A 13,406-nucleotide genomic window follows, 5' to 3' on the forward strand; every position below is an offset into this window, starting at 1 on the left:
CTGCTGACCCTTTTCCGCCCTTCGCACGCCAGTCAACTGGAAGTCCTCAAACAGTTCTTGAGCTGATTCACTGCCGGCTAACAGCTTAACGAAGGCTGCCGAGTTCCCCAACCAAATCTTCAGGTGGGCTACCCTGGTTTTCAGATACACAGAAAAACCGAGCACGTATCCATTTTTTTTTTAATTTCACTTTTGCACTAGCATTATTGCCTTCCATGTCTGGCTATTAAAAGAACCAGAGAGAAAAAAGGTATTTACTTTCTCTGGTCATCATATTTTAAAAATGAGTAATAATTGGTATTATTGGCTTCACTTGTTGCAAATATCTGGTTGAAACTAACTGATTGTTACTGAATGATTAAGGATGTGGTCGAAGTGAACACAAGATTAATCAACCGTTTTATATATGTTTTAACAAAAAGCATCCCCTAATTCGCCCTTGGCTTAATTTGGTTTAGTGTTGTATTAGCTTTATTACTCGTGATCGATATACTATGGATAGAATTCAAAGTTCATTAATTTCTTTCATAGTAGAAAAATGTGTTAATATTTTGATCTATGCTTTGCTACATATCAGATAGAATACTGTTTAAACGTGAAAAAAAATATGTAAGTGTTAATGTATTTTTTATTTGCAAGTGAGATTTTGACGTCACTATAAACTGAAAATTTAATGTACATGAAGTATTTTTTTTTTAATTATGGAGAAAATGAATATGAGCTTGTAAGCCTAAGCTTGTGCCTAATTGTTTTTCTCAGGAGCAAAATACACGTTATCCTCTCTTTTTTTGTCTTTTAAACTCGGCTACAGATTGCCTGCTAGGTAGCTGACCAAAATCTGGCCATCATGAAAAATTAAAGGGCATCTATTTTCATCTGAAAATATATTAAAAATATTATAAAAATTTATATAAATTATCCAACAACTCTAAAATTCTGTAAAAATACTAAAAAATAATCAAATTTAAAAAATCAAAACCAACTCTAATCTACTTTTTTCGCCATGTTTAGAGGGAAAAAAAAACCTCTATCAAACTCTTCTAATGAAAAAGGAACCTTTTGGCACAATTTTTTAGTCTTTTTTCTGCAGGTTTATTTTTTATTTTAATTCAACTAAAAATAAATAAAATAAAATTTTGAGATTGACTATGTATTTTTTTATTGTGGTATTCTCATTTTAAATTTTAACTGTAATTAATTTAAAACTTTAGCTTATAAAATTAGATTAGAAAATGATTAGATTGAAAAGAAAAAAATCTTCAGTGATAAAATTAAAATAAATTAGAAAAATTATACTGCACTCTTTGTGTAAAAAAATGAAACAAAAACCTCAAACTTTTTGTTTATGGAGTAATGGGATTCCGTGGGGAGAATTAGTTAAGTAAAATACCAAATATTAGACGGTGAGGTCCACTCTGACTGATACCAAATATTAGACGGTGAGGTCCACTGTGACTGAGAGAGAGAGAGAGAGAGAGAGAGAGAGAGTGACGAGGGACGCTTTGTCTGGAAGTGAATAACAAGATACGAAATACAGAGAGAGAGAGAGAGAAGGTCTAGCTGTTCATGCTACCCTCACGCACCATCCTATGTCGTTACGTGTGATGGATTGGGTCCACCGACCTGGAAGCCTTACTCCACACTCTCTCAATTAATCTTACAAAATTGTAACATCATTTTAAGGTAGGAAATTATTGAGCAAAATCAAGAAAGGAAACAACTGTGAAACAAATTAGGAAGAACAGAAAAAGCAAAAAAGAAAAGGAAATTATGGTATGTATATGTGTTAGTATATCTACATGACACCAAATCAAAGAAGAACCAGAGTACCCTCACTCCTTCAAAATCTGGCATTTAAAACAAAGGGAACAGAGGAAAATGCCATGGGTTGCTCTAACTTTTTTCTCTCTTCATCTTTTGCTTGATTTCAGGTTCTCTCCCAGATATTATTTTCCATTTTAGGGTTTCAATATATAATCAATAACATCCAAGAACCTGAATTTCCTACTTTTTTTTGCGTTTTTGAGTTGACAATATTTAACAGGTACTTAAATTTCATGTGGGGCTGTATTGAGTTTCAAGACTATTATTTTCCTTGTGAGGAGAAAAGGATTGGAAAGACTAACAGCAGAAGAAGCAAAGCGAAGTTCAAGTAGAAGAAGAAAAAAGTAGAAGAATTCTTTGGAGATGGCTGCTTCTTCATCCGTGCCTTTCTTTGGAATTAGGGAAGAGGATCAAAACCAGATGAAGCAACAGCATTCCTCAACCCCAACTTCATCTTCAGCCCGGGCTCCGCCGCCACCAAAGAAAAAGAGAAACCAACCTGGAACACCAAGCAAGTATCATCAATTTTATCTAAAGATCGATCTACCTATTACAAGTGACAGAATGATTTTATCTTCATCAATTTCTTCCCCTTTTCCGGTTTTGCTTCTTTCATAAAAATCCAATTGAAAGAAATCTAAATTTTATAGTGGAATTGACATGGTTGTATATAGACAGATACTATGTCTTAAACGTCTTCCCCCAAGTTTCCTTTTCCATTGTAATTAGAATTTTGATTTTTCTTATAATTTGTTGTTTGTCATTTTTCATAACAGATCCAGACGCAGAGGTGATTGCACTATCTCCCAAGACCCTAATGGCAACAAACAGGTTCATATGTGAGGTATGCAACAAAGGGTTCCAAAGGGAGCAAAACCTACAGCTCCACAGAAGAGGACACAACCTACCTTGGAAGCTAAAGCAGAAGACTACAAAAGAAGTGAGGAGGAAGGTTTATCTGTGTCCCGAGCCCACATGCGTCCACCATGACCCTTCTAGAGCTCTTGGTGACCTTACTGGAATAAAAAAACACTACTCCAGGAAACACGGTGAGAAGAAATGGAAGTGTGAGAAGTGCTCAAAAAGATACGCTGTTCAATCTGATTGGAAAGCCCATTCTAAGACTTGTGGCACTAGAGAATACAGATGTGACTGTGGTACTCTCTTCTCAAGGTAACTGCTAATTAATTATATAACCCCATCTTCTCGTTAATTCTGTACGTATATCTTCTTCCTTGTAGACGACGATGAGTACTGTCCTCCTTCAATTCATTTTACGTCAACAAGCAAAAAGGTTGAAAGAGAAGAAACGGATGAAGCGTTATGAGTTTAGTACGACTACTTGGCTTGTCTGTTTTAGGGCTAAGATTCTTCGATCAAGCGACAAGAGATGAAGAAAAGTTTTGAGACTTTTTCCCCGTTTCTTTTACTCTTCCTCCTCTTCAGTTTTTCTTTTGCTGAAGTCTTTTCATCTGGTTACTGTAGTGTAGATGGCGAGAGAGCAGAAAACATACTTGCACGTGAACAATCAATCTATTGAAACTGCCGTCCATGGCCAAGGTCATATAGGTTTCAGTGAGAAGCTGATTAACAAAGAGAAAAGAAAAAAGAACAAGAAAGAGAAAAGAAAAAGAAGAGAGAGAGAGAGCTTTTTTTTTCCTCTCCTCGAAACCACCGCCCCTTTGGCCGTTTATCCCTTTTTCCAATTCACGTGTTGTTATGCCATGTAGAGCTTGCTTGTGTGTTTTACCATGTTTGTTCTCTTATGGGTTGGCTAGATGCGATCAGGTCTGTGCTCCTGCAGTTACTCCTTTTCATGATAACGTTCGAGTCCATAACTAACCTTCTTCTCTCTCTCTCTCCCTCCCCCCCCTCCATTGCTGTAGTTCTGCTGGAGCTGCGTGGTCTGACAACATAGAGAGAGAATTGCAGTGACATATATGGGGGTGTTTAGAGTTGATTGACCAAGGAAAGGCTTTCAACAGATGTGATGATTTTAGACCAGTTTCTCGTTTTAGAACAGTTAATTCCCAGTGGGAAATCAGCACGCATCATGAGGCTCGCATTAACAATAAATCCTGAAGTGGAATTTCTTTGATTGATGACTTTTCATGATGTTAAACACATCCTCTTGATGCATTTATTGAAGAGCCAGTTCTTGAGATGGTATTACATGGTTGATTGGTTAATAATATTCGGTTTCTGCCCAAACCTCTTTCACCCACCCCTCCATAATTACTACCCTATGTTAGAAATTATAGTTGAACTTTCTTTCACTTTCTTCTCTACACTCTTCCTTTTTTACTCACTCAAGTCATCCATTATTGATGATTCGTCCATCCTAAATCTCTCTCTTTATCCTCTCCCGCATGCTTCATCCTTTTGCCAAAAAAACACAAAAGATTATGTACCGATTTTTCCACATATCTTTTTTTTTTTTAACAGGGAAAATGGAACCCTAATTATTATTTTGAGGTGACATTAATTATTGTAAGTACAGGAGCTACGCAGCCATTACCATTGTATTGTTGGGGGAAATAAACAATTCGGGCTCCTTTTACTGAAGATGAGACTCTTCAATAAAAGGGGGAAGCCAAGAAAAATGGCAGGAACTCGTGAAATCTTCATACGCCATCATCAGTCAAGGAAATGGGAATCATTTTCTTTAGTGGCTTTATAATCTGGATTAACTATATAAACGTTTTAGAATCGTATATGTTATCATAGTTTCTATAACAGTAGAGGACATGCACATGTTCCTTGACGTAGATGGCATCATATTTCACAATCATTCATATCTAAAACTATATATTTTTCAAGATTGCATAATTTGATGTCGTAGAGCTAGCAGACATAAATTCCTGTTATATTTGTTTTCAACTTTCCTTTCGTCAATGTGTACTTTTACCGTCTCTATGAGGTGATCTAATGGCTTCTATACATAATAATTGTTGCAGACGTGACAGCTTTATCACTCACAGGGCATTCTGTGATGCGCTGGCTCAAGAAAGTGCAAGAAACCCTCCTACCAACTTGAACACAATTGGAAGCCATCTGTATGGAAGTAGCAACATGACCTTAGGCTTATCTCAAGTAGGTACTCAAATTTCTTCATTACAAGACCACAGTAACCAGTCTACTGACGTCTTACGATTTGGTGGTGGTGTCCGGACTGGACAATTTGATCATCTTCTCCCTCCATCAATTGGATCATCTTCATTTCGACCTCCACAGCAAATGCCTTCACCTGCCTTCTTCATGCAAGAAACAAGCCAGAATTATCACGATGAAAACCAATCTCAGCAAGAGTTGTTGCAAAATAAGCCATTTCATCATGGACTGATGCAATTTGCTGAAATTCACAACACCACAAGCAACCCTCCCTCTGCTGGCAATCTATTCAACCTTAGCTTTCTTTCCAATAGTAGCACCACAAACAGTAACAACGCAAACAATTCCAACAGCAACTTACCAACTTCAGGATTGCTAATATCCGATCATTTCAATAACCAAAATGGTGTTGGTAGTGGGAGTGAAGAGACTAATAACTTCTCAAACAATGTAAGGGGTAATCAAATGACCTCTGGTGTTCCTTCTCTCTTTAGCTCTTCGGTTCAGAATGATAACATGGTCTCTCACATGTCTGCTACTGCGCTGCTTCAAAAGGCTGCTCAAATGGGTTCCACTTCAAGCAACAATAGTGCCTCATTGCTAAGAAGTTTTGCTAGCTCTTCTTCAAGTGGAACCAAATCAGACAGGGCGCTAGTTGGTGGGAACTTTGGTGGCATGCTCAGCGACAACGAGAATAATCTTCATGAACTAATGAACTCATTTGCTCCTGGGAATCCCTCCATTTTTGGTTCTGGACATGCCCAAGAAAACCCCTACGGTGGATATACTGCAAATAGGACTAGTCTGGAGCAAGAAAAGCAACACCATGTCCCAAATTTTGGCAATATTAATATGGATGAAGCAAAGTTGCACCAAGGTCTCAATGCGAGCAACATCGGTGGATCTGATAGACTGACAAGAGACTTTCTTGGTGTTGGTCCTCAAAAAGTGAGAAGCATGAGTGGATCATCAGGGTTTTCACAAAGAGAAAAACAGCAGCAGCTACAACATCAGCATCATGGCATGGATATGGGTGACTCCTCCTTGGATTTAGAGAGGCACAATACTAGTATTTCTGCGGCGCCGACAAGCCAATCTTTCGGAGGAAATGGGAGTTTCCAGTGAAGAAGAAAAAATGCTAGATGACAAGTATCGGTACATGAACTAAACCCTCTTCTACAGTCCTGTGACATTTTTAATGATTAGAATCCTTATGATTAAAAAGCAAAATTTCCTGATTCCATTGGTAAATGTGTTCTCGATGTTTTTACCTTCTTTTTGGGTTTTGTTAAGAATTTCTTCTCTCTATTATATTTATATATATTGGGCGTCTGCTGGCCAGCTAATTTCTTTGCATGAGGGGAGCAGTCATGAGATGGGAGTCCATACATGGGGTTTTGTTTCTTTTCTTGTCCTTTTGTTTTTATTTCCTTTTACCTGTTTTTATTTCCTCTTTATTTTTTTCCCGACACATATACCTGCCAGAGTCACGGGAGCTGCTTGTCTTAGGATGCTCTAACGAAATGTCTTTTCTGTTTGGCCATGCATCCACAAAATAATTCTGGGATATGAATATCAAGAGATTATGCAGTGCTCTCTCATTTTTCTTTTTTTTTTTAATATAAAAATGGGACTCATGGATAAGCATCATGGTAGGATCAATGCATTGACAATACCTCTCCTAGTTCTTTGTGGTTTCTAGCTAGGCGCATCATTACAAATCGAAAATGTCACCTTTGGGGTAAACGTGTTAAGCCAAGCATCGTAGCCCCCTACTTTCTATTTTCTTCTCTCCTAAATTCACTAAAAAATCTGTTATTCTCGCAAATTTTTCTTAAAAAAATTATTACTCTAACCTCTTAATGCCAATATTAATTAAAAGAGTAAATTAATCATTTTACAAAAATCAGAATTCGATCGGGGGAATAATAAGATTGTTAGTGAATTTAGCATCACTCCTTTTCTTTTTATACTTGAAAATCATACATATCTTCTAGTATATCTACGATACTTTTCCCCTCCCAGATGAAGAATTCAAGTAAAATATCAAATATACTTAAAAACTAATTTGAACAGTACGAACAATTAATTTATATAATTGCTACTATAATAAGGCATCCTGTTTTGAAATATTGAGACAATTATTATAATACAAAACTCCAAACAAACACAAGCTAGCTTAGGGCAGATTTTTTCTTTAAATTAGCATAATTTGTTTTTTTTTGCCAAACTAACATTGACAATTTCTTTTTTGGAAAAATAACACAACCGGAAATATCATAGTTCCAACCTGCGACTTTTTAAAAATTGCAGGTGAAACTGTGGTTTTATAAAACAGCACAGTCAATTATTGTCTCTGTTTTTTTTTGTAAGAAACTATGCTAGATTGGAAAAAAACGCCTTGGAGAAATAAAAAAGGCAAGCAGAAATTTGTGGCAACCTTTATTAGAGGGACACTGTACATATTCGTAGTCTCACCACCTTTTTAATTTATTTATTGGCAAGAAGCCCCACCACAAGAGACACTCTCCACCGCTGTATGGTAAACTCATTCTTCATATGCATGCCAATAAAAGCTTCAACCCCAATCTAGAATGGCATTTTTTTTTTCTTTTTTCAAGTAGTGCTCCGGTTGGTGACCAAATTCAAAGGTTAATTCTGATTGCAATTTTTTTAATTAGGAAAAAAAAAACAAAAGAAAGAAAGAAAACATATATATGATGATAATGGAGATTAACAAAGTTTGGATTGGTTTTTCTGCAGGGCAGGAGGGAATGTAATTTGTTTCATGGAAGAAAGGCCTTTCGGAAACATGGTGCAGTAATTACTTTGGATTTCTAATAGTTAGCAGTAATGTTATTATAGAACAGTTCACGAACTTTCATTTATAAATGTGTGCTTCGTAGATTATAGTGGGTCATGTTATATACATGCCACACGTATGCTTGGAAGTTGTAGCTTAATTTTTTTAGAGAATTTTACAGTTAAAATCTTAAAATATAATTTATATTATTTTTTAATATAGTTGTGATTCAAATTTATAATTATTTAATTAATAAAATATTAATACCATATTAAATAATTTTAATATAATAATTTAAATTATTAAATAAAATTTTATAATATAATTTATAATATTTTCTAAAAAAATTTATTTTAGAGAATGATTCCATTAGACATGAAACTTAGAGGTTTTTTTTTTTTTTGAGTAAATAGCAATTACAATGAGTGCATTTTTTTCTGGACCGAAATGTCACCATTTTTATACCCTTTCTAGATTCTTGTTGTCGATTTCAAATATCTCTTCAGAAAGCAAAACACCGTTTTATTGGATTTCTTTGGATCCATTGCCAAAACACATAGGCCCTAAGGGAACACTTTTTCTTGACAGAACTCAGAGGAATCAATAATAATTTGTTCGTACATCTTTTGAGTCATCAGTCCTAAAGCAAGTCTAGATTTAATCAGAAGATGCCAGAAAGAACAGTACAACGGATAAAGTGAAGCTCCACAATAAAATTGAGAAATTACGCCTGGTAGTCACTGAGTTGACAGATGTGTATGTGTAGACTAGAGTTCTGAGATACATGCCCCTAACAGGGCGGCCGAGTGGTTAATAATTCGACCTTTTTATTTTGATTTATCAGATTCAAATTCTGAAAAACACAGGTGAGGAAATTCTATCTCTGTTGTAGAGCTCAAATTGGATTGGATCTTGAGTTTGAAAAAAGAAAAGAAAAGGGAAAATGAAACGCTGAAATATAATTCGAAGAGCAATAGCAATGATCTTAGCATGGTATCGCCTACTTTCCAATTAGATTGGGTAGCCAATGCAATGAAAAATTCCTTACTACGTACGTATAACCTTGCTTTTATCACACATGACTACACGAGAGAGTTAAATATGTGCTACTGAAAGTAGATAGAACGAGACAATCGGCACAATTTCGTTCTGTGTTCCACACTTCTTTTAATGTATCGCGTAGAACAAGCAAATATAAGATGCCGATGTTAAGGTAGCTGTTGACATCTTGTTGAAACTAGGGGTGAGTAAAAAAACCGAAAAATTGATTAAATTGAGAAAACTGGAAAAAAAATAACTGAAAAAACCGAACTGAAAAAAAAAACCGATTAAACCGATTAAAATTTTGAAAAAACCAGCCGGTTCGGTTCGGTTTTATAACAAAAAAACCGAAAAACCGAACCGAACCAAAACCGGAAAAAAACCGAGCCAAACCGAGCCAAAACCGAGCCAAACCGGAAAAACCGAGCCAAAACCGAGAAAAACCGAGCCAAACCGGAAAAACCGAGCCAAACCGATTTGAACCAGTTTTTCCCCTAAAAAACCGAACCGAACCGAACCGAAACCAGTCGGTTTGACCCGGTTTCGGGTTTTTTTTCAATTTTTTTTTTCAGTTTGGTTACTTTTTTTTTTATAAAAATCGAACCGAACTGAAAATGATCACCCCTAGTTTAAACATTCTCCCAATCCTTTCTTTAGTCATCTTCATTATTACATGGGAAAGTACAACATCTGTTTTTTTATTTATTTTTTATTATAGAATATTATATATTAAGATTTTGTAAGTATCATTAAAAAAATATATAATAAACTAACTAAAAAAACTAACCCTATAAAAAAGAAAAAGAAGCTAATTCTAAGTATTAAACAATTCCAACATACAATTTGAATAACTAGTTAGATGAATATTTGTATAATTAAAATTTTAAAATTTGACTCGAGTTGTTCATATTATTTTTATTTTTATTATTTATTTTAATACACTTGTATAAAAATGAAATTCATCGTGATAATTAATTATTTATGAATTTCATAATTTTGTTTGAGTGAGTGGACAATACATTAATAGGATATCTGCTAAAGAAAACTCAGCCTTCACAGAGTTGCTTTATGGGTTCCATACGAATATAGATTATCATTTTGTTTACATGGCTATTGATTTGGATAGAAACTCATATGGGATAAAGTGTCAGAGTAATCCATGTAGCTAAATCTCTGCTCATGTTTTCTCTTTTTATTATATATCTATTCTTGATTTCACCAAAAAAAAAGTGTCAGAGTAATCTAGTCAGAAATAGAGGGGTAGTAGATTGAGAGAAGCCGGCAGCAGGTACCCAAAACTGGAATATTCATGGCTCATCTCTTGGGAAGCCTGGTTTATCTGGTTTGGGAGGATTTTGAGAGATTCTAATGTAGTGTTTTTAATCTATAACTATGTTACTTAAGTCTTTTGAAATCAGCCAGCTATACTCATGTTTTTAGAGAAGCCAATCAGGTAGCTGATCACTAGGAACATTGAAAGCATAGTCTAAATTCAAGAACATTTTATATATAAAGTAATAATCTTGATTCCACTATGTGTGTGACCATAAAATCATAAATAGAAACGGTCCGTCAAAAATACTTTGGTTGATAATTTATGTACTATCAGTGAATCTGTTAATAATAAAAATATCAATGAATTTATAAACAGACAAGACACAAAAAAAAAAAAATTATCCTCTTTATTTTATTGGTATATCCATCATTAAATATAATTCATTATTGATAGAATACTATCTATAATTTCATTAGTGCTTTAATAATAGCAGTGATATTTATAGTAATTTTTTTCCAACTCTCTATAATATACCGATGGTCTAGTTCCATCGGTAGCCCTATTAATAATAACATTTGTGTAATTCTTTTCTAATTTTTTGGAATAAATTGACGGTATAGTTCCGTCAGTAACCCTGTAAATAATATTTTAAAAATATATTTTATAAAAAATGTATTGAACAGAAGTAGAAAAATAATTAAAATAAATTTATTTTATAATTTTAAAATAAATTAGTATAAAAATCAAATACTTATTTTAAATTTAAATATCTATACATTCAAATACAATAACTCTAAAATAGAGGCGACGCTGGAGGAGGAGGTTGGTTATCGCCAAGACTGTAAGGATAATTAGGGGGTGCACACGAACCACCCATCTATGATCTTATCTCTATTACCAATCGGTAAAGTTATTTATAATTAGTAGTGAGTCATTTATATTTATCAATAAGATGTGTCATCTGATCCTATACTCGTTGGTTTAGCATCACCACAAACCCCAGAATTTGAACGCTTAGAATCGATTGCGAGCATCTAATTATTAAAGCACTACAAGTTGTTCGCAAGTTCTTGGCTATAGCATTAGAGAGACTGTATTACCGATTTTTTATTGGATCCATTAGATGATCCTGCATTCAATCACAAATCTGAATTGATATCCGGACGGGTCAAAGGATTGTTTCCATATCTCTCATTCAACTGACTGTTATATGTATAATGGAAAAAAATTCATCAAATTCAAGAAAATAATAACTTAAGAAAAAATGATTGAAAATCAATATACAACAAAGTGCTGAGCTCGGCTATCAACGAAGTGTTGCCTCCATTTTTTTCAATCATCACTCTACACGTGTATTTCAATAAAAAGCTTTATCAGTCTTGACTTGCATCCAAGAATTATAGCCTGTAATAAAAGAATATTGTTAGTTAAATATGTTTGTAAAAACAAACTAAAAAATGGATATAATAAAAAAAATCATAATATCCATTTTGCATGCAAAACAAACGGAACAGAGTTGTTAGCGTGCATGATAATGGAATCGTGAACACGCCTGTTCTGATTATCCGGTATGTGATCATTGAGTGAAATGCGCGAGCATCATATGCTAAATGTATTTCACCTTGAGAGAGATGTATTATGGTCTGCAATGCTTCCAGACCGCCATGTCATTCCAGTTTGGAAGTTCTCTTTCTTTTACATATTGTTATGTATTTTTATGCCTTGTATCCAAAATCATGCAACCTATATGGTACAAATTAATGATATATTAGTAAATAAAAAATAAAATTTTAATATTAAGAATTAAAAAAAATTATCCTATATTCAATTTTACCTAATTGCTGCATGATTCTCCAAAACTCTCATTGCAATATTATCATTAGCTCTTTCCTATAAAAATTATTAAAAGAAAATTTTTAGTAATTTTAATAATTGGTCCAAATTAACATAAAAATATATTTAAGTTAACACGAACCTTGAAAACCATGTATCGACATACAGTTTCCATTCAAGATGTCTGGAAACCTAACTTCGTCGAAGCAATGAAATTTCCATCGATGATTTAAAGGTTGATATTATTTTTCTAGCAGCCTTAATGTTTGATATTATTTAAATGATATATATATATATATATATATATATATATTTCAAAAATTATTAAACATGTCATTGTGAAAGCTAAACAAACTTACATTGAAAAGACATCCTTTCACCAGACCTCGTATTAATTGGTAAACGAATCCCGTTGTGAAGGGACACCCCTCAACGTTGCGACATCGCATTCGACGAGCCTACATCATAAGTAAATGTCTGGCCTCAAGTGTCTGTTCTTGGTTGACACCTAATAACTCATGATTATCGGCATCGCTGCTAGAAAAACTAGCAGCAATCCTATCTTTGCAACATACAATAGACTTTTCCCTAAGCTTCTATACAAAGAAATGAATAAAAAAAAATAAACAATTCTGATTTTTTTAAAAAATTCAGCAGCATCTCTCCAATACAAGAGACTACCCAAAATTTCTAAACTTGCAAATACACATCATATATGTTACAAGTCAATTGATTTTATTCAACTTCTTCTAATAATTAAGCAATTGAGCATAATTAATTTCTTATAAAAATTTTATTTTCTACATGATAATATTTTTAATCATAAATTTATAATAAGTTATTAAAAATTTACAAACAATTAAAAATTAAAATTAAAATTAATCCTACACATTTAATTGAAATTGAATAACAAGATTGAGAAAAAAAAACAACTAAAAATCAATAAAATAATGAAAAAATTATTTCAATAATAGTTAAAATTCATGTAATTTTTTAATTCATAAAATTATTAAGAACAAAAAATCAAACAAAAATAATGAAAAAAATAATGCAATAAAAACACAAAAAAGAAGAAGAAAGAAGAATGAAAAAAATCTTACCTTAGCTGTGTTTTATTTCGACTCTTAATTAAAAAATAAAAAAAAGGCAACATACCTTAGGTTGAGAAGAGAATAGAAAGCTTGATCTTAGGCAAGAAAGAGAGAGAGAAGAGAAGAGAAAGAGACAACAACAGGTGCATGAGAGAAGAAGATGAAGCCCTGATCTGTAATGATTCAAGTTTTTTATTTTAGTTTTTACCAATAGAATTAACGATGGAATATTAAATCTTAATATTTTTAATATTTTTATCGATGATTCTGTTTGTAAAGTCAAATTGAAATTGAATGATCTTGATATGTGAGCTTTTTTTACCAACAAAATCATGGATGAAAAATTAAATATTAGTATTTAAAATATTTTCTTTGATGATTCCTTTTATAAAGTCAAATAAAATTTTTCAAATTACACAAAAATTTT

General features: G+C 33.3%; 1 protein-coding gene across 5 annotated transcripts; it reads left to right on the forward strand.

The window, feature by feature from the left end:
* The first annotated feature begins 1,668 nt into the window (after positions 1 to 1,668).
* LOC105126027 (zinc finger protein MAGPIE-like) lies at positions 1,669 to 7,919 on the forward strand. 5 transcript variants are annotated; one of them, XM_011026751.1, is made up of 5 exons: positions 1,669 to 1,931; positions 2,045 to 2,335; positions 2,601 to 2,997; positions 4,782 to 6,090; positions 7,699 to 7,919. In XM_011026751.1, exons 2-4 carry the CDS (start codon positions 2,188 to 2,190, stop codon positions 6,058 to 6,060), a joined length of 1,824 nt encoding a protein of 607 aa, XP_011025053.1. In that variant the 5' UTR covers positions 1,669 to 1,931; positions 2,045 to 2,187; the 3' UTR covers positions 6,061 to 6,090; positions 7,699 to 7,919. The 5 variants fall into 5 exon arrangements, with proteins under 5 accessions (XP_011025053.1, XP_011025063.1, XP_011025044.1 ...); XM_011026761.1 differs by having other exon boundaries at positions 1,670 to 1,931; positions 2,028 to 2,335; XM_011026742.1 differs by having other exon boundaries at positions 1,670 to 2,335.
* Positions 7,920 to 13,406: the final 5,487 nt, after the last annotated feature.

Source organism: Populus euphratica, unplaced genomic scaffold (genome assembly GCF_000495115.2).
Source record: "Populus euphratica unplaced genomic scaffold, PopEup_1.0 scaffold1.1, whole genome shotgun sequence".
Taxonomy (NCBI): Eukaryota; Viridiplantae; Streptophyta; class Magnoliopsida; order Malpighiales; family Salicaceae; genus Populus; species Populus euphratica.